The sequence below is a fragment of the Cherax quadricarinatus genome, chromosome 7, assembly GCF_038502225.1.
Source record: "Cherax quadricarinatus isolate ZL_2023a chromosome 7, ASM3850222v1, whole genome shotgun sequence".
NCBI classification, from domain to species: Eukaryota; Metazoa; Arthropoda; class Malacostraca; order Decapoda; family Parastacidae; genus Cherax; species Cherax quadricarinatus.
Genome location: NC_091298.1, coordinates 1,807,603 through 1,830,010, shown reverse-complemented (window position 1 = coordinate 1,830,010; position 22,408 = coordinate 1,807,603). Strand labels below are relative to the sequence as shown.

At 46.5% G+C, this 22,408-nt stretch overlaps 1 protein-coding gene across 50 annotated transcripts in view; it reads left to right on the top strand.

Annotated features, from left to right (window-relative positions):
- The first annotated feature begins 1,312 nt into the window (after nucleotides 1-1,312).
- The window catches only part of trol (terribly reduced optic lobes), a 960,590-nt gene continuing 939,494 nt past the window's right edge, over nucleotides 1,313-22,408 (top strand). For all 50 annotated transcript variants that reach the window (XM_070082142.1, XM_070082177.1, XM_070082160.1 and 47 more), the window contains exon 1: nucleotides 1,313-1,543. In XM_070082142.1, the coding sequence (XP_069938243.1) occupies nucleotides 1,466-1,543 (78 nt within the window). In that variant the 5' untranslated portion in view covers nucleotides 1,313-1,465. The remainder of the gene's footprint in view (nucleotides 1,544-22,408) is intronic.

Sequence of the window (22,408 nt, the reverse complement as noted above, 5' to 3'; positions counted from 1 at the left end):
GTTGACATATACCAAGAATAGCACTGGTCCCAGGACTGACCCCTGTGGGATCCCGCTCGTCACAGGTGCCCATTGTGATACCTCATCACAGACCATGACTCGCTGTTGCCTCCCTGTCAGGTATTCTCTGATCCATTGCAGTGTCCTTCCTGTTATATGTGCTTGATTCTCTAGCTTCTGTACTAATCTCTTGTGAGGAACTGGAGAGTTTACCTGGAGAGAGTTCCGGGGGTCAACGCCTCCGCGGCTCGGTCTGTGACCAGACCTCATGGTGGATCAGAACCAGATCAACCAGGCTGTTACTGCTGGCTGCATGCAATCCAACGTACGAGCCACAGCCCGGCTGGTCAGGTACCGACTTTAGGTGCTTGTCCAGTGCCTGCTTGAAGACAGTGTCGAAGGCCTTCTTGCAGTCCAAGAAAATGCAATCAACCCACCCCTCTCTCTCATTTCTTACCTCAGTTACCTTGTCATAAAACTCTAGTATGTTTGTGTGTGTCCTCAAAATTTAAAAATAATGTTATTCTTGTTTGTGGAAGAATGTGCACCACTGTCTTAGGTTAATGACTCTCCAGGGTTGGTAATTGTCGTGGGTTAATGACCCTCCAGGGTTGGTAATTGTCGTGGGTTAATGACCCTCCAGGGTTGGTAATTGTCGTGGGTTAATGACCCTCCAGGGTTGGTAATTGTCGTGGGTTAATGACCCTCCGGAGTTAATAACTGACTTGGGTTAATGACCCTCCGGAGTTAATAATTGTCTTGGGTTAATGACCCTCCAGGGTTAATTGGGAGAAAATCCTTCAAGAGAGAGCAGTCTAGACTGCACATTGTTGTGTCCATCATACTACTCATTGTGTGGGTTCTCTTCCTTGCTTTATCTCCCTCACGACAATCATCATCTTCTCTCACTCTCCACAAAAACACTTCTCCATCCCTCATGGAGGAACAGTTTTACATTTATTTGTTATATACTCTGTCGTTCACGTAACCTGTGGAATGTATATCAACATTATATCATACAAGAATATAATAAAGAGTCTCAAAAATGTTATCACTAAGCTGTGACTTATATAGCACCGTCAAGTTGCCACACACTGACGCCATGATTACTGTGGGTGCCCTACACTCACTTTCTCTCATCTGCTAGTGTCAAATTTGGATAATTTTTGATTGGTGATGCTAGTGATTACCTGATGCCCATCGGGATGAGTTTTACTAGTGTGCTAGGAGGCGGGTATGTTAGTATGGGTATAATATCTTGGCGGGATGTGGCATTTTATCTGCGGGAGGACAAGCGGGAGGATGGCAGGAGGCAGGCGGTAGTTCAGTTGCCCGCCGACCACCAGACGTTGGGGTCGTGTCTTCGCGTGTCGTGTAGTCGTGAATGTTGAGTGAGCATCAGCAGCAGCAACAAGAGCAACAGCAGCAGCGTGTACTCTGAGAGTACAAGACCGCAGGTGTCACCATGATGGTGCACAGGACTGTCACTCTAGCAGTGCTTCTGCTTGTGTGTCTCCTCGCGCCTACCAACACTTTGGCACAGGTAAATGGTCTATAACTTCTAAAACAACTTACCCACGCCTCTACACATGTGCTGGAATGCTCACTCTCACTCTCACACTTATACACACTCTCACACACTCACACTACTGTTGTCAAACGTTAGGTAGTATACTGTTGGCAGCATGAAAGATGTGTGTGTGTGTTGATGTTTAAGTTCACGATGGTGATGTCAACAGGCGCTGCCCTGGCCGCCGGCAACACCACGCCCTCAGGGGTGCTACCCACGCCCTCAGGGGTGCTACCCACGCCCTCAGGGGTGCTACCCACGCCCTCAGGGGTGCTACCCACGCCCTCAGGGGTGCTACCCACGCCCTCAGGGGTGCTACCCACGCTCTCAGGGGTGCTACCCACACGCCCTCAGGGGTGCTACCCACGCCCTCAGGGGTGCTACCCACACGCCCTCAGGGGTGCTACCCACACGCCCTCAGGGGTGCTACCCACACGCCCTCAGGGGTGCTACCCACGCCCTCAGGGGTGCTACCCACGCCCTCAGGGGTGCTACCCACGCCCTCAGGGGTGCTACCCACGCCCTCAGGGGTGCTACCCACGCCCTCAGGGGTGCTACCCACGCCCTCAGGGGTGCTACCCACGCCCTCAGGGGTGCTACCCACGCCCTCAGGGGTGCTACCCACGCCCTCAGGGGTGTTACCCACACGCCCTCAGGGGTGTTACCCACACGCCCTCAGGGGTGCTACCCACGCCCTCAGGGGTGCTACCCACACGCCCTCAGGGGTGCTACCCACGCCCTCAGGGGTGCTACCCACACGCCCTCAGGGGTGCTACCCACGCCCTCAGGGGTGCTACCCACGCCCTCAGGGGTGCTACCCACACTCACTCGGATGCTGCCCACACACCCAGGGCTGCTTGCCACACTCACTCAGGAGTGCTACCAGAATTCTCACGGGTGCTACCAGCACTCTCAGGGGTGTTGCCCACTCACCACTCTCCCTGTAGGGGAGGGGGGACTGAGGGCAGGGCACTGCCCGTCTGGCGCCATAATGCCCCATCATACTCCACACTGTCACATTAAACATATTCTTGCCCACACTCCTTGTTGCCTCTACTACACAGTATACCTTTGATGAGTTTCGAGAGTTTTCCCTATTCCTGCAGCCCGGTCCTGGACCAGACTTGTCTGGTGCTTGCCTGGTCAACCAGGCTGTTGCTGCTGGCAGCTCTCTGGCCCACATATGCTTCATAGCCTGGTTGATCCGATCCTTGGCGAAGGAACTTGTCGAGATTCCACATGAAAATGTGTACATTTGTTCCAGCAGTGTTTCTGACATCTGTCAGAGTGTGGTTTAACAGTCTGGGAATACGGATGTTGATACAATGTTCTCTTATTGCACCCACGGCTCCCCTGCTTTTCACTGGTCATATTTTACACATTCTTCTACATCTCTCACTCCAGTTTGTTGTTATGGCAGTGTGCAGATTAGGGACCAGGTCCTCAAGCACCTTCCACGTATATATTATCATGTATATTTTCACTCTTTCACTCCAGGTAGTATATATTTAGGACTCTGAGGCATTCCCAGTAATTTCAATGCTGTCTTGACTCTGTGTTGACCTTAAATGATTTCTGTATTTGTTCCAGCACTAATATCTCTCCTGCTCTGAACGGGGCTGTCAACACTCAACAATACTCTATGTGAAAGCGACTTTAAATAAGTTACCATTGCCATCATTTTTCTTGTTTTGAAAGTTCTCGTTATTCACCCAGTCTTTTTTCCTACCTGGAGGCTACCTGGAGAGCATTCTGGGGATCAACGCCCCCGCGGCCCGGTCCACGACCAGGCCTCCCGGTGGATCAGGGCCTGATCAACTAGGCTGTTACTGCTGGCCGCACGCAATCCAACGTACGAACCACAGCCCGGCTGATCAGGCACCGTCTTTAGGTATCTGTCCAGGTCCCTCTTGAAGACAACCAAGGGTCTTCCCGTAATGCCCCTTATTGCTGGTGGGAGGCTGTTGAACAGTCTTGGGCCCCGGACACTTACTGCGTTTTCTCTTAGTGTACCAGTGACGCCCCTACTTTTCACTGGGGGTATGTTGCATCGCCTGCCAAGTCTTGCTTTCGTATGGAGTGATTGCTGTGTGCATAATAGGGACCAGTCCCTTCAGAATCTTCCAGGTGTAGATTATGATACATATCTCTCTCGTCTGCGCTCTAGTGAGTACAAGTCAAGTGCTTCCAGGCGCTCCCAGTAGTTAAGGTGTTTGATGGAACTTATCCGTGCAGTCAATTTCACCTGCCTTGAATGGGGATGTTAATGTACAGCAGTATTCCAGCCTTGAGAGAGTAAGTGATTTAAAAAGGATCATCATTGGCTTAGCATCTCTTGTCTTGAATGTTCTCATTATCCATCCTATCAGTTTCCTAGCAGATGTGATAGTGGCATTGTTGTGGTCCTTGAAAGTGATGTCTTCGGACATTACCACACCCAGGTCCCTCACATTACTTTTCCGCTCTATTGTGTGATTGGAGTTTGTAGTATACTCAGTCCTAGTTATTATTTCCTCCAGTTTTCCATAACGGAGTAGTTGGAATTTGTCTTCATTGAACATTATATTGTCCTCTGTTGCCCATTGGAAAACTTGGTTTATATCTTCTTGGAGCTTTGCCGTGTCCTCAATGGATGACACTCTCATGCAGATCCTAGTATCGTCTGCAAAAGATGATACAGTGCTGTGGTTTACATCTCTATGTCTGATATGAGAATAAGGAACAAGATAGGTGTTAGTACTGTGTCTTGTGGGACAGAGCTCTTCACTATGGCAGCATCTGATTTAACTCTGTTTACCACTACTCTTTGTGTGCGATTGGTTAGAAAGTTGAAGATCCATCTGTCTACTTTGCCGGTTATCCCTTTAGCACGCATTTTGTGTGCTATTACACCATGGTCGCACTTGTTAATGGCTTTTGCAAAGTCTGTGTGTACTACATCCGCATTCTGTTTGTTTTCCAGTGCATCTAGGACTGACTAAATTAATACATAGCATTAGAAATCTTCCTTATGAAGAAAGATTGAAGACTCTTAAGTTACATTCACTTGTTAGGCGAAGAATGAGGGGAGACCTGATCGAAGTGTATAAGTGGAAGATAGGTATTAATAAAGGGGATATTAACAAGGTCTTGAGGATATCTCTTCAAGAGAGAACCCGCAGTAATGGATTTAAATTGGATAAGTTTAGATTTAGAAAGGACATAGGAAAGTATTGGTTTGGAAAAAGGGTAGTTGATGAGTGGAACAGTCTACCTAGTTGGGTTATTGAGGCTAGGACTTTGGGTAGTTTCAAATTTAGGTTGGATAAGTACATGAGTGGGAGGGGTTGGATTTGAGTGGGACTTGCACATCGGAGCTTGTTTCTAGGGTGGCATTGAAAATTGGGTTGGTCAAATGTTTGTTAGTGGGATGAATTGTAAAGGACCTGCCTAGTATGGGCCAACAGGCCTGCTGCAGTGTTCCTCCTTTCTTATGTTCTTATGTTCTTATATCATAGTGGTCAAGCAGTTGCGAAAGGCAGGAGCGACCTGCTCTGAAACCATGTTGCCCTGGGTTGTGCAATTTTTGGGAGTCCAGGTGGTTTGCTATCCTGCTTCTTAGAACTCTTTCAAAGATTTTTATGATGTGGGACGTTAAAGCTATTGGTCTATAGTTCTTAGCTACTGCTTTGCTGCCACCTTTATGGAGTGGGGCTATATCTGTTGTTTTTAGTGACTGTGGAATCTCACCTGTGTCTAAGCTCCTTCTCCATAGCATACTTAGGGCCCGTGAGAGGGGTTTCCTGCAGTTTTTAATGAACACCGAGTTCCACGAGTCTGGGCCTGGGGCTGAGTGCATGGGGGTGTCGTCGATGGCTGTCTCAAAGTCTAGTGGAGTTAAAGTTGTCATAAATCTGGCCTACATTGGCAGGGTTTTGAGGCTCATTCATGAAAAAATTGTTTGGATTGTCTATCTTTAAACTGGTTAGTCGCAGTATGACTGAGTCATACTGCGATTTCAGTATCTCGCTCATTTCCTTGTTGTCGTCTGTGTAGGATCCGTCTTGTCTGAGCAGGGGCCATATACTAGAAGTGGTTTTAGACTCGTTTTTGGCATATGAAAAGAAATATTTCGAATTTCTTTCAATTTCGTTAATCGCTTTTAGCTCTTGTCTCTCCTGGATCCTGTATGAGTGCTTTAATTTCAGCTCAATATTTTCCACTTCCCTGGTTAGCACTTCCTTCCGTGTATCAGATAATCTGGCATTCTTGAGGAGCTCAATGATTCTTCGTCTTCTGTAGAGGGAGCATCTCTCTCTCTCTCCAGTTTACTTCTTTTCTTTTGTCTTATAGGAACATACCTTGAAGATACTTTAGCTACCAAGAGGGTGATCTTTTCGAGGCATTGGTTAGGGTCCATGTAATTTAAGATATCCTCCCAGCAGTTTCATTTAGGGCATAGTTTTCCTGATCCCAGATGATGTTCTTGTTGTTGAAGTTGAATTTGGTAAAGGTACCCTCATAACTGTATGCATCTTGCCGATCAGGACTCCTGTGCATGCAAGTCTGAAATTCGATTAGATTGTGATCAGAATTTGTTGTTTTTGATATTGTTATATTCCTTACCAGGTCCTCATTATTTGTGAAAATAAGGTCCAGTGTGTTCTACAGTCTTGTTGGCTTCACTATCTGCTGACTTAGGGTGTGTTTGTTGCAGAAATTCAGCAGCTCCTGTGTGTATGACCTTTCATCTGAGCTACCTCCAGGGATTATTTCTGCTACAGCATTATTTGCTATATTCTTCCATTTTGTGTGTCTTAGATTGAAGTCAGCAAGCAGCAAGATGTTTGGGGATGGGGCTGGAAAGTTGTCCAGACAGGAGTCAATTTTTGACAGTTGTTCTTTGAACTGTTGGGAAGTTGCATCCGGTGGCTTATATACAAGTACGATGACTTAAGTTTTCTTTCTCGATTTTTATTGTCAGAACTTCAACTACATCATTTGTGGTGTTCAGTATCTCGTCTTTAACTCTCTTACTTAACAAATATTATTAGCTGGGTCACGTAAGTCTCTGAGTTTATCATATTCATTAACACTAGCAATACTCACCCACTGAAACATTTACTGGAACACTCACTGAGACACCCACTGAAGTGTTCGCCTACTGCCACCAGCCCTTCCTCACCCACTGCCAACAGCCCATACTTACCCACTGACAGCAACCGTTACTCCCCACTGCTATCCCCTACTCACCCACTGCTATCCCCTACTCACCCACTGCACCACCCAACCACAACCACACCCACACCCACCCACTGCAACAATGCCAGTGTTTTCCCTACTGGAGACAAGTGCTCTCTTACACACCCTTCAAGGAGATCCCTCGGGGGCCATGAAGGGCTCTTGATCCAAGGAATTAGTTACCCCTCTCTATCCTTAGATCAACTATGATTACTTCTCAAAATTCAACGGGTTTAGCGCTCCCTCCCCATGAAATAGTTTATTTCAAACTGTAAATTTATTGAAAGTAATGAGAAGCGCTAACCTAGCCTAGCCTAACATAGCTTAACATAATCTAACCTAACCTAACCTAACATAGCTTAACATAATCTAACCTAACCTAACCTAACATAGCTTAACATAATCTAACCTAACCTAACCTAACATAGCTTAACATAATCTAACCTAACCTAACCTAACATAGCTTAACATAATCTAACCTAACCTAACCTAACCTAACTTAACATAATCTAACCTAACCTAACCTAACCTAACCTAACCTAACATAATCTAACCTAACCTAACCTAACCTAACCTAACATAATCTAACCTAACTTAACCTAACCTAACCTAACCTAACCTAACCTAACCTAACCTAACCTAACCTAACCTAACTTAACCTAACCTAACGTAACCTAACCTAACCTAACCTAACCGCCTAGCCTAACATAGCTTAACATAAGCTAACCTAACCTGACCTAACTTAAATCTAAACTAACTTAACATAAGCTAACTTACCCTAACCTAACTTAAACATAAATTAAGTTGATGGATAACTCGTGGTTATACTTGGTTAGATCTTAGCAAGTCGTCGGAACTTGTTTGCTGGATGACTCTTGATGTCGCTGACTTCTGAGACTGGTGAAGTATCACCAGCCACACCCACCCACTGAAACACTCACCAGCCACACCCACCCACTGAAACACTCACCAGCCACACCCACCCACTGAAACACTCACCAGCCACACCCACCCACTGAATCACCAGCCACACCCACCCACTGAAACACTCACCAGCCACACCCACCCACTGAAACACTCACCAGCCACACCCACCCACTGAAACACCAGCCACACCCACCCACTGAAACACCAGCCACACCCACCCACTGAAACACCCACTAGAAACACCCACCCACTGAAACACTCACCAGCCACACCCACCCACTGAAACACCCACTAGAAACACCCACCCACTGAAACACTCACCAGCCACACCCACCCACTGAAACACCCACCAGCACACCCACCCACTGAAACACCCACTAGAAACACCCACCCACTGAAACACTCACCAGCCACACCCACCCACTGAAACACCAGCCACACCCACCCACTGAAACACTCACCAGCCACACCCACCCACTGAAACACCAGCCACACCCACCCACTAGAAACACCCACCCACTGAAACACTCACCAGCCACACCCACCCACCAGCCACACCCACCCACTGAAACACCCACTAGAAACACCCACCCACTGAAATACTCATCAGCCACACCCACCCACTGAAACACTCACCAGCCACACCCACCCACTGAAACACCAGCCACACCCACCCACTGAAACACCCACCCACTGAAACACTCGCCAGCCACACCCACCCACTGAAACACCCACCAGCCACACCCACCCACTGAAACACCCACTAGAAATACCCACCCACTGAAACACTCACCAGCCACACCCACCCACTGAAACACTCACCAGCCACACCCACCCACTGAAACACCATCCACACCTACCCACTGAAACACCCACCAGCTATACCTACCATCTGAAACACCCACTAGAAACACCCACTCACTGAAACAATCACCAGCCACAACCACCCACTGAAACACCCACCAGCCATACCCGCCCACTAGAAACACGCACCCACTGAAACTCACTAGCCACACCCACCCACTGAAACACCCACCAGCCATACCCACCCACTGAAACACCCACCAGCCATACCCACCCACTGAAACGCCCACCAGCCACACCCACCCACTGAAACACCCACCAGAAACACACACCCACTGAAACACTCACCAGCCACAACCACCCACTGAAACACTCACCAGCCATACCCACCCACCAGCCACACCCACCCACTGAAACACCCACCAGCCATACCCACCCACTGAAACACCCACCAGAAACACCCACCCACTGAAACACTCACCAGCCACAACCACCCACTGAAACACCCACCAGCCATACCCACCCACTGAAGCACCCACCAGCCATACCCACCCACTGAAACTAGCCACTCCCACCCACTGAACCACCCACCAGCCATACCCACCCACTGAAACACCCACCAGCCACACCCACCAGCCACACCCACCCACTGAAACACCCAAAAGCTATACCCACCCACTGAAACACCCACTCAATATCCATCCTGTGGAAGGTAGTGGCTAGTTTATTGTGTACCCCATATCCATCCTGTGGGTAGGTGCAGTAAGCTGTGGGTATCAGCATTAATCTGTGGGTACCAGCATTAAGCTGTGGGTACCAGCATTGAGCTGTGGGTACCAGCATTAAGCTGTGGGTATCAGCATTAAGCTGTGGGCACCAGCTTTAAGCTGTGGGTACTAGCATTAAGCTATGTGTACTAGATTCAAGCTGTGGGTACTAGCACTAAGCTGTGGGTACCAGCATTAAGTTGTGGGTACCAGTTTTAATCTGGTAGGTACCAGCATTAAGTGGGTAACGGCACCAAGCTGTGGGTACCAGCACTGCGCTGTGAGCACCAGCACTAAGCTATTAGTACTAGCACTAAGCTGTGAGTACCAACACTAAGCTGTGAGTACTAGCACTAAGCCGTGGGTACAAACACCAAGCTGTGAGTACTGGCACTAAGCTATGGATACCAGCATTAAGATGTGGGTACCAGCATTAAGCTGTGGATGCCAGCATTAAGCTGTGGGTACCAGCATTAAGCTGTGGGTACCAGCAGAGCATTGTGCAGCCTTGTCTGTGCTTAATAAGACTGTTGATGCACCACTGCCACGCCCACCCACTCACAACCACCCACTGCCACGCCCATCCACCGCCACACCCACCCACTTCCACGCCCACTCAATTCCACGCCCACCTGCTTCTACGCCTACCCACTCAACCACCCACTGCCAAGCCCATAGACTGCCACGCCCACCCACTGTCAGGCCCACCCACTGTCAGGCCCACCCACTGTCACACCCACCTACTGTCACGCCCACTCACTGTCACGCCCACTCACTGTCACGCCCACCCACTGTCACGCCCACCCACTGCCACGCCCACCCACTCACGCCCACCCACTGCCACGCCCACCTACTGTCACGCCCACTCACTGCCACGCCCACCCACTGCCACGCCCACCCACTGCCACGCCCACCCACTGTCACGCCCACCCACTGTCAGGCCCACCCACTGTGACACCCACCTACTGTCACGCCCACTCACTGTCACGCCCACTCACTGTCACGCCCACCCACTCACGCCCACCCACTGCCACGCCCACCCACTGTTACGCCCACCCACTGCCACGCCCACCCACTGTCACACCCACCTACTGTCACGCCCACTCACTGTCACGCCCACCCACTCAGGCCCACCCACTGCCACGCCCACCCACTGCCACGCCCACCCACTGCCACGTTAAACGTTCAACAATTTCCCACATTACAACCAACCATTAACACAATAAACTTGACTTCTCCCAAGACCACTGTACAGTGTACACTGTACACCTCTCACACTGTTTATCACGACCCTTATACACCCACCACACACCAGTGACCCACCACACACCAGTGACCCACCACACACCAGTGACCCACCACACACCAGTGACCCACCACACACCAGTGACCCACCACACACCAGTGACCCACCACACACCAGTGACCCACCACACACCAGTGACCCACCACACACCAGTGACCCACCACACACCAGTGACCCACCACACACCAGTGACCCACCACACACCAGTGACCCACCACACACCAGTGACCCACCACACACCAGTAACCCACCACACACCAGTGACCCACCACACACCAGTGACCCACCACACACCAGTGACCCACCACACACCAGTGACCCACCACACACCAGTGACCCACCACACACCAGTGACCCACCACACACAGTGACCCACCACACACAGTGACCCACCACACACCAGTGACCCACCACACACCAGTGACCCACCACACACCAGTGACCCACCACACACCAGTGACCCACCACACACCAGTGACCCACCACACACCAGTGACCCACCACACACCAGTGACCCACCACACACCAGTGACCCACCACACACCAAGTGACCCACCACTCACCAGTGACCCACCACACACCAGTGACCCACCACACACCAGTGACCCACCACACACCAGTGACCCACCACACACCAAGTGACCCACCACACACAGTGACCCACCACACACCAGTGACCCACCACACACCAGTGACCCACCACACACCAGTGACCCACCACACACCAGTGACCCACCACACACCAGTGACCCACCACACACCAAGTGACCCACCACACACCAGTGACCCACCACACACCAGTGACCCACCACACACCAGTAACCCACCACACACCAGTGACCCACCACACACACACCCTGGCAGTCTTCAAGCTGGCACTGGACAATCACCTAAAGTCAGTTCCTGATCAGCCGGGCTGTGGCTCGTACGTTGGTTTGCGTGCAGCCAGCAGCAACAGCCTGGTTGATCAGGGGCTGATTCACCAGGAGGCCTGGTCACAGACCGGGCCGCGGGGACGTTGACCCCCGAAACTCTCTCCAGGTAAACTCCAGGTAAACACCAGTAACCCACCACACACCAGTGACCCACCACACACCAGTGACCCACCACACACCAGTGACCCACCACACACAGTGACCCGCCACACACCAGTGACCCACCACACACCAGTGACCCACCACACACCAGAGACCCACCACACACCAGTGACCCACCACACACCAGTGACCCACCACACACCAGTGACCCACCACACACCAGTGACCCACCACACACCAGTAACCCACCACACACCAGTGACCCACCACACACCAGTGACCCACCACACACAGTGACCCACCACACACCAGTGACCCACCACACACCAGTGACCCACCACACACCAGTGACCCACCACACACAGTGACCCACCACACACCAGTGACCCACCACACACCAGTGACCCACCACACACCAGTGACCCACCACACACCAGTAACCCACCACACACAGTGACCCACCACACACCAGTGACCCACCACACACAGTGACCCACCACACACCAGTGACCCACCACACACCAGTGACCCACCACTCACCAGTGACCCACCACACAGCATAGACTTTAGCCTAGAAGCTACAAACTTTCACTGACCCAAGTCGGTATCGCCCAGAAAACCTCTTGTACCGACACAACCAGTCATGTGCTGACCACTCCAGAGTATACTACAGAATGTACATCCAAATATTGTACACAGACATGTATTGGATCACAAACGCTACCTGTGTTTTAAACAAAAGTACAAGAAGCAATCTCAACATCTCGCTGCAGTTACACAAACTTTGCTGATACACTGACAGATGTAATTTTCCCAGCTGATGCTGTAGTATACAAAGGAACGAGGACAATCAAAATGTAATGAGTTTAAGACTCGTAACACTTTGGAACATTTACTATTGAGGGTCATAGGGAAATTGTGATTACTTACAACTCGCCGCTAAATAACAGAAGACTGATATAAGTATGACTAAGCACAGCGATGACAAATATATCACTATGAAAAATGATAGAAGTAGCAGACGCAGACACACCTAAAGTGTGTAAACTAGTAAAGTGTGAAAACTGGGACTTAGAAATGTGGAGAAGCACAAAGTTCAGCTCATCAATGTCCAGCTTGCTAGGTCAGCGTCTCATGAAATCAAAGAAATAATAATGGTCATGAAATGGTGATTTTAGGCTCGTCAACCCATCTGTCGAAATTATAAAGGAACCAGAAGAGAGAGACTGCTGTGACACGAAATTATTTAATGCTTCAAGAAACAAAAGTGTGCAGTGACAGAACCAGCTAGAAATAATAACCTGCCTGTCCTACTTCTGACAAACAAGGAGACTCTCCTAAGTAATATAGAGGTCAGAGAAGAGTCTGGCACAAGTGCTCAAAAATCTGTACTTGTTAGTTAATATTACATGAAATTTGAGGGAAGTAAAGGTCCCAGATTTTTTGCTTGTCAGATTACAATGATCTCAGGAAATATTTGGCTAGTATTGGATGAATAACTTGACCAGTGATTAGGATGTAATAACTTGACCAGTGATTAGGATGTAATAACGTGACCAGTAATTACATCACTAATGGTCTTACAAATACTAACCAAACCTAAATCAAAAACTATTGTTAACCTGGTTCATTGTGTAATTATTTGGTTAGTGAAATTGTTAGCGAGTCACTAGTGTGGAGTGTGAGCAAATTTGGGCGTCAAGGAGTTTGTTGAGTCTTTCTTCACTCATCAACACTTAACTAATTATCAGTCCCTCACTGATGACATAACTGCTTAACCTGTCTTATCTTCTTACTTCTTTCCTTCCTTCCCCGGAAGACTGAAGACTGACCAAAGACTAATCTCTCCCTCCTGGATGACTGTGAGAGTGTACTCTACACCCTCCTGGGTGTCTACACCCTCCTGGATGTCTACACCCTCCTAGATGAGTGCTTACCTTCCCGGGTGAGTGTCTACACCCTCCTAGGTGAATGTCTACACCCTCCTGGGTGTCTACACCCTCCTAGGTGAGTATCCACTTTCCTGGGTGAGTGTCTACACCCTCCTGGGTGTCTACACCTTCCTGGATGAGTGTCTACACCTTCCTGGGTGAGTCTTGGTGTAAGCCTCTCACAGCGTCACTGAGAGTCACCTGCCTTCTAACTAGGACCAGTATTGTTCTTGTTCAGCAAAAGTGCTGGTATTACTGTCATCTCTTGTTAATGATCCACACCAGCACCTCTGACTCCTTCCTTCATTACTTCTGCCACTACCCTCCAACACAACCACTATTACTATTACCACGACCTCCACTACTATCCCATGAACACCACCACCACCACCACCACCACCTTTCACCACCTTCAGCACCACTACACTTAACACTCTTAACGTGAAAGTGGTTGTAATCATCACGTCCACCACCTGGTGGTGCACTTGTCTTGTGCACTTATCTTGTGCACTTGTCTAGTGCACTTGTCTGGTGCACTTGTCTGGTGCATTAAGTATATTACTTGCCTGGCTACGCATACAAATCTTGGCACAACACCCTGGGTGGAACAACCTACAAGTAACCCGTAATACCCTGGCTGGAACAACTCACATGGAACATACAGTACCCTAGCTGGAACAGCTCACAAGTAATTCACAATACCCTGATTGGAGCAGCCCAAAATGCCCTGGCTGGAACACCCCACAGTACCTTGGCTGGAACGACCCAAAAGTGTCATACAATATCCTGGCTAGAACAACCCACAATACCCTGGCTGGAACAACCCACAAGTAACACAATACTCTAGCTGGAACAACCCACAAGTAACATTACCCTGGCTGGAACAACCCACAAGTAACACAATACCCTGGTTGGAACAACCCACAAGTAACACAATACCCTGGCTGGAACAACCCACAAGTAACATTGCCCTGGCTGGAACAACTCACAAGTAACACAATACCCTGGCTGGAACAACTCACAAGTACACAATACCCTGGCTGGAACAACCCACAAGTAACATTACCCTGGTTGGAACAACTCACAAGTACACAATACCCTGGCTGGAACAACCCACAAGCAACACTACCCTGGCTGGAATAACCCACAGGTAACACACAATACCCTGGCTGGAACAACCCACAAGCAACACTACCCTGGCTGGAATAACCCACAAGTAACACACAATACCCTGGCTGGAACAACACTGCAGATCCCCCATGTGATCATCAGTATATCTATCTGGTTTAAGGTACCTTTGATATACCTTGGATGGATTTCGAGATTTTTCCTAACAGGACCGCACCAGACAAGCCTGGACCAGATTTGTCTGGTGCTTGCCTGGTTACCCAGGCTGTTGCTGCTGGCGGCCCCCTGGCCCACATATCCATCACAGCCTGGTTGATCCGGCAGTGTATTGTAATTTGGGATCTGAAATACTTCAAAAGTTTTTATCGTCCTTATGTATTATTGTATTTATTGGCGTAATGCTGTGTTTTTATTTAACTTTGCTTATAGACGACAATCAAACCTAGCTTTATTAACATATATCGAGAAATTTGCTTAAAATCCTATTTGAGAAATCGACGTTTTAATATCTGTCTCCCGTGTATGGTTAGCTGTGAACTGCTCCCTCACCATTACACTCGCACCACAATATTTAATAAGTTCTAGCAAATCGTCTAGATTTTAACGTTTCCTGGTTACGCTCGGCTTCTTCCTTGCCAGACGTATCTCTCAGTATTTTCTTTTAATTTGTGTATTTGCTTGTTAATGTGCGTTTTGTAGAGGTTTATGTAACCGAACTTAGAGAAAACTACACTATGTAAGTTTAGAGGAAGGAGCGTTAAGAAATTGACGTTTTTAAGTAGTGTATTAAGTTAAGATGGTTTGGAACATTACCCTGAAGATGCTACGTCATTCATGTTTACGATCACTACAAGAAGTGCTGCTCATCATCTATATAAGACTTAACTGTGTGTTAATTACTGTGTGGCTGGCTGCATCTTAGGTGGTAGTGAGATCTCATCTTTGTAGTGGTCTTCACTCGCAGGTCTTGTTATACCCCCACCACCACCTTAATTATGAGGAAATTCTTAACATCGAGATGATTTAAGACTTCCTTAATCAGTAGATAGTTTAGAATTTCTGTTCTTCTGGCGTAAGATTCTTCTCTCACTCAACAGTGGTTTACCATCCCTCGTATAAGAATGTACTACAACGCTGCTTGTAGTTTGGTATCCCAGCTTCCCCACACAGCATACTAGTGATCCACAGTGTGCATGACCTTGTTTCAGCCTTCATAACTGAAGCACAATATAGACGTATACATGTGCATGTTTCACCTAAACCATCGTCCCACTAGCCAAGCATTGTGTATCTTGCAACACAAGCTGTCCGTTTTTTATATAGATAATTGCAGCAAGATGTTAAATTGTTCCCGTCTTTGAGTTTATTTATTCTGTAAACAAAGTTTGACCATATGCAGATACTGTTATTACATTGTTTGCGCTTAACGTGTTAAAATAAATTTAGATGATGACTACAATATCTTATAATCAGCTCTCGTATCAGGCAAATTGACATCATCAGCGAGGGAGTGTCAACTGTGTGGGTGAAGGTCACTCTTCGTGTATTTCGTGTAATACTGTGTCACTGGTGGCCAGGAGCTACCTACCTGGAGTCTACCTCGAGGGTATTCCGGGGATCAACGCCCCCCGCCGCCCGGTCCACGACCAGGCCTCCCAGTGGATCAGGGCCTGATCAACCAGGATCAACTGCTGGCTGCACGTAGTCCAACGTACTAACCACAGCCTGGCTGATCTGGCACCGACTTTATCTGTCCAGCTACCTCTTGAAGGCAACCAGGGGCCTATTTTTAATTCCCCTTATTCATGGTGGGAGGCTGTTCAACAGTCTTGGGCCCCGGACACTAATTGTGTTTTCTCTTAGTGTACCAATGGCGCCCCCACTTTTCATTGGGGGTATTTTACACCGCCTGCCCAGTCTTTTACTATCGTAGGGAGTGATTTCTGTGTGCAGATTCGGGACCATTCCTTCTAGGATTTTCCAGATGTAGATTATGATTATATCTTTCTCGCCTGCGTTCCAACGAGTGCAAGTCAAGTTCTTCCAAGCGTTCCCAGTAGTTGAGGTGTTTGATGGAACTTATATGTGCAGTAAAGGTTATCTGTACATTTTCCAGATTTGCAATTTCACCTTCTTTGAACGGAGATGTTAATGCACAACAGTATTACAGCCTAGAGAGAACAAGTGATATGAAAAAGATCATTTGAAAAGCTACATCCAACAGTCGCAGCGACCTTGCTGAAGACACCTCCTCTTCCAGCCTCTACTAATGTTCTTTTTACTATATCTTTTATATATTGTTTTTCTTATTTAAAAAATACCACGAGTACAATATACCATCCACTGGATGTATGATACAAAGTATAGTTTATGTGAGGTTTTAAACCGGTGTAGATCATTAAGCGGAAGATACAAGTGTTGAAATCTATCCTCCTTCTGTTAATATCCCTGACACATGTTATCTAACTCTTGTAATCAAGTTAAACTGTCCTGCTGTCATCTTGTTAACACGTTTCCATGGTAACTGGTAGCAAGAATCCGGTGGTATCCAGTGACAAACATTAGGTCAGTGTCTTAAATACTTGCGCAGTCTTTACTACAGTGTCATGGAATATATTAACTATTAGTATGTTGATACAATATACTTAAGAGTTCGTAAAATGCACCAACTAATTTTTAAAAATGAATCGCAAGAAAGTATACCAATCTTCAAATCAAATCAAGTTTATTCTCTATAAAGATTACAATATGGGGTTTAAATATTATAGAATACTGTGTGCTTCACATATTATATAAAACTAATTAAAGAGAGGGCCACTATCACACCTAGCATAACTAGGCATTTTGGGCAGACTAAGATTAATTAAAAACTCTATATTGGTACAGATTAAGGAGCATATTGATATTAAGGCTAACTAACTGCATTAAAGTTCGTAAATTTAGCAATGTCAATGGTTTTGTTTTAGTACAATACATAGTTTCTATTGAAGCTCCAAAATTGTAGTATCTTACTACCGAGTAGTAGTGCTTAAGTAGGCTACAAATATTTTACTACAAATACTTATCTTTAAAATACCGACAACATTATCAGTAACTTCAGTAGATTCAACGTGACCCACGATAAGCTTGTCACCAAGTGGTTGTTGGCACAATCTGCGCCTCCGACTAATGCTGCTGACGTGACCAGTGTTGCCTAGGCAAGGCGACGCCAATTATATATGCGGCCTTAATTATTAAATAAAAACAAATATTATAAATATTACGGTGAAGGATGTTCATGTAGTTATTGTGGTATGATTAACTTGATCCAAGGTACTGGATTTAACCTTCCAGTCACCGTGTATATAGGATAATTTTTTTTGAGGGACAGTTTTCCATTACCTGACATACTTAAACCTGTGACCTGTTTCAAGGGTTATTCTACATCCTTAGCCTGGAATAAGGCTTCTCTCTTGACCACATGGTCAACCAGGCTGTTTGTACTAGCAGCCTGCAGGCCCACATGGTCATCACAACTAGGTTGCTCAAACAATGGTGGTCCAGTTCCCTCTTGAACCAGTGTAGAACTTAATCTGCAACCAGCAGGTGTGGAAGAATTCAAGAGGAAACTGGACCAGTACTTCCGCGGTGTGCTGGATCGACCAGGCTGTGATGGACATGCCGGCCAGTGGGCCGATAATTTCGATAATTTCAAGTATTAATTATCGGTAATTATTTGTTACTAAATGCTTATTTATTAAATATTCTCAAAGTCTATAACCAGCACTATTACTTATAATAATGATCTAGTATTATCTGTAATATTGATCTAGTAATATCTATTGATCAAGTATTATCTATAATATTGATTTAGTAACGATTCCTCACGCTGTTTCTTAGTACATCAGTACTGAATAAAATGTTACCATCTGTAGAATTAACCAGGATGTTAGGTGAAGGCGTTCTGTAGGGACATAGTGTAGGTACAAAGTCCCAAGAAGCGCTCTTCGGACCTACACAGAATCCCCTCTCACAGTAATTTCGAAAGCTTAATTACTATTGAATTAGGCTTTCTTGAAGCTGAGAACAGAAACAGTTACTTGATCTGTGTCTTATTCAGTAATTATTATTATTATCAAAACTAAGCGCTAAACCAACCAGGGTCATTATTCATTAATTAGCTTAATGGCTATAATTAGCACAAATTTTGAAGGACCATTTGTCTATAGGTTCATTAACACCTCGCAAGTCTTTCTGGGTCTTCAGGGAGGTCCATGGGACCACTAGTGGTCCTAATGCCTCCCCCACCTCGCTGGAGGCTAGTTCCTCCACACCTTCTCTTCTCTAATCACCTCTCAGAAATAATGTTAGTGATATCTGCTGTCTGGTCTGGAGAGTGAATATTGGCAGCTTCCTTCCAGAGATTTTCCATCGTATTTGAGGTGATGCATTAGGCTATTTTAAACTAATTTATTTAAGACTGTCTCTGGGGAACTGATTCTTCTTTAGTAATTTAACTTCTTGGAAAGACAGAATTTATTACTGAACTACAATAGTGTTTATATAGCTCTATATAGTTCCGTCTATGTGTTGTATAGCTCTATATAGCTCCGTCTATGTGTTATATAGCTCCGTCTATGTGTTTGTATAGCTCTATATAGCTCCGCCTATTTGTTGTATAGCTCTATATAGCTCCGTCTGTGTGTTTGTATTGCTCTATATAGCTCCATCTGTGTTGTATAGCTCTATATAGCTCCGTCTGTGTTGTATAGCTCTCTATAGCTCCGTCTGTGTTGTATAGCTCTATATAGCTCCGTCTGTGTGTTTGTATAGCTCTATATAGCTCCGCCTATTTGTTGTATAGCTCTATATAGCTCCGTCTGTGTTTGTATTGCTCTATATAGCTCCATCTGTGTTGTATAGCTCTATATAGCTCCGTCTGTGTTGTATAGCTCTCTATAGCTCCGTCTCTGTTGTATAGCTCTATATAGCTCCGTCTGTGTTTGTATAGCTCTATATAGCTCCGCCTATTTGTTGTATAGCTCTATATAGCTCCGTCTGTGTGTTTGTATTGCTCTATATAGCTCCGTCTGTGTTGTATAGCTCTATATAGCTCCGTTTATGTGCCTTTAAGAGTCATCAACTTTGTGGAGGTGAAGAACAGTTTATATCAAGGCTGACAGATTGAACACTTCAAAATATCTTCTTCAACTGTCTCCAGTGTATAAGTTACTAATGTATTTATTGAAGAAGCAGCACAGGTGAAGCTGACTGGTAATGCACCTACCCTAGTGATGCACTTACTGTTTACATCTACTTGTGATGAATGGTTTGAAACACCGACAAGTTGAACTTGTCGGTTTTTCAAACCATTCATCACAACTGTCAGACACTGCAGCATCATGGGATCTTGTTACAAAGAATTCTTCAACACTTGTTCAACCTTTGGACGAAGACCTACTTCGACTAGTGGATGGTACCTCTATGACCCCGCCTCCGCCTGCTTCACCTCACCTCACTACAGTATATAAGCCACGTCTACGGCCCTATGCTGTACATTCTACAAGATTGATGGACTGAACACATCGACTCCAGGCTGAGGGACTGATTACCTCATACTCCTCCTCTCCTTACGCCTTCCTCTTTGTATTGGACTGATGAAGCCACTGTGTGGCAAAACGTTTCCTGAATAAAGATTCCCATATGCTGCATAAGTGTCTCAATCTTCAACATCTACTTGTATACATCTCCTTGTCGTATACATCTTGCTTGTCGTATACATCTCCTTGTATACATCTTGCTTGTCGTATACATCTCCTTGTTGTATACATCTTGCTTATCGTATACATCTCCTTGTATACATCTTGCTTGTCGTATACATCTTGTCGTATACATCTCCTTGTCGTATACATCTTGCTTGTCGTATACATCTTGCTTGTCGTATACATCTTGCTTGTCGTATACATCTTGCTTGTCGTATACATCTTGCTTGTCGTATACATCTTGCTTGTCGTATACATCTTGCTTGTCGTATACATCTTGCTTGTCGTATACATCTCCTTGTCGTATACATCTTGCTTATCGTATACATCTCCGTGTATACATCTTGCTTGTCGTATACATCTTGTCGTATACATCTTGTTTATCGTATACATCTCCTTGTATACATCTGCTTGTCGTATACATCTCCTTGTCGTATACATCTTGCTTGTCGTATACATCTCCTTGTATACATCTTGCTTATCGTGTACATCTCCTTGTATACATCTTGCTTGTCGTATACATCTGCTTGTCGTATACATCTACTTGTATACATCTGGCTTGTGGTATATATATACTTGTGTTATAGCATGAGCCTTACCACGGGGGTAGGAAGGCCCACATTACACCGGCGTTGCTATGAGCACCACCTCTAACAGGGCTAGTTAATAACTAACAAAGTGACAGAGAGCTGATATAACAATGTTCTAGGCTAGTTGACAATAAAGTGACAATTGATATAGCACACTAGGCTAGGTAACAAAAAAATGACAGCTGATATAGCACACTTGGCTAGTTAAAGCAGTTCACTAGGCTAGTTGACGATTAACTAAATGCACCACTTTACGTAGTAACTTGATTTGAAATTCAGTAAATTTTCATAAAGACGGTATTAGAAGCAACCAGAAACGTCTTAGTAAATTTGACCTCGCAGAGATGATGAGATTCTGGAGATAAGGAGGAGAGGGAAGCAAGACACCAGATACTGCTGTGTTGTGTTGCAGGGAAGACCGGATACTGCTGTGTTGTGTTGCAGGGAAAACCGGATACTGCTGTGTTGTGTTGCAGGGAAAACCGGATACTGCTGTGTTGTGCTGCAGGCTAGACCAGATACTGCTTTGTTGTGTTGCATGGTAGACCGGATACTGTTGTGTTGTGTTGCAAGAAAGACTGGATACTGCTGTGTTGTGTGTTGCAGGGAAGACCAGATACTCCTGTGTTGTGTGTTACAGGGAAGACCGGATACTGCTGTGTTAGTGTTGGCAAGGGAAGACTAGATACTGCTGTGTTAGTATTGCAGGGGAAGACCAGACACTGCTGTGTTAGTGTTGCAGGGGAAGACCAGACACTGATGTGTTAGTGTTGCAGGGGAAGACCATACAATGCTGTGTTAGTGTTGCAGGGGAAGACCAGACACTGCTGTGTTAATGTTGCAGGGGAAGACCAAACACTGATGTGTTAGTGTTGCAGGGGAAGACCAGACACTGATGTGTTAGTGTTGCAGGGGAAGACCAGACACTGCTGTGTTAGTGTTGCAGGGGAAGACCAGACACTGATGTGTTAGTGTTGCAGGGGAAGACCAGACACTGTTGTGTTAGTGTTGCAGGGGAAGACCAGACACTGATGTGTTAGTGTTGCAGGGGAAGACCAGACACTGCTGTGTTAGTGTTGCAGGGGAAGACCAGACACTGCTGCGTTAGTGTTGCAGGGGAAGACCAGACACTGATGTGTTAGTGTTGCAGGGGAAGACCATACACTGCTGTGTTAGTGTTGCAGGGGAAGACCAGACACTGATGTGTTAGTGTTGCAGGGGAAGACCAGACACTGCTGTGTTAGTGTTGCAGGGGAAGACCAGACACTGATGTGTTAGTGTTGCAGGGGAAGACCATACAATGCTGTGTTAGTGTTGCAGGGGAAGACCAGACACTGCTGTGTTAATGTTGCAGGGGAAGACCAAACACTGATGTGTTAGTGTTGCA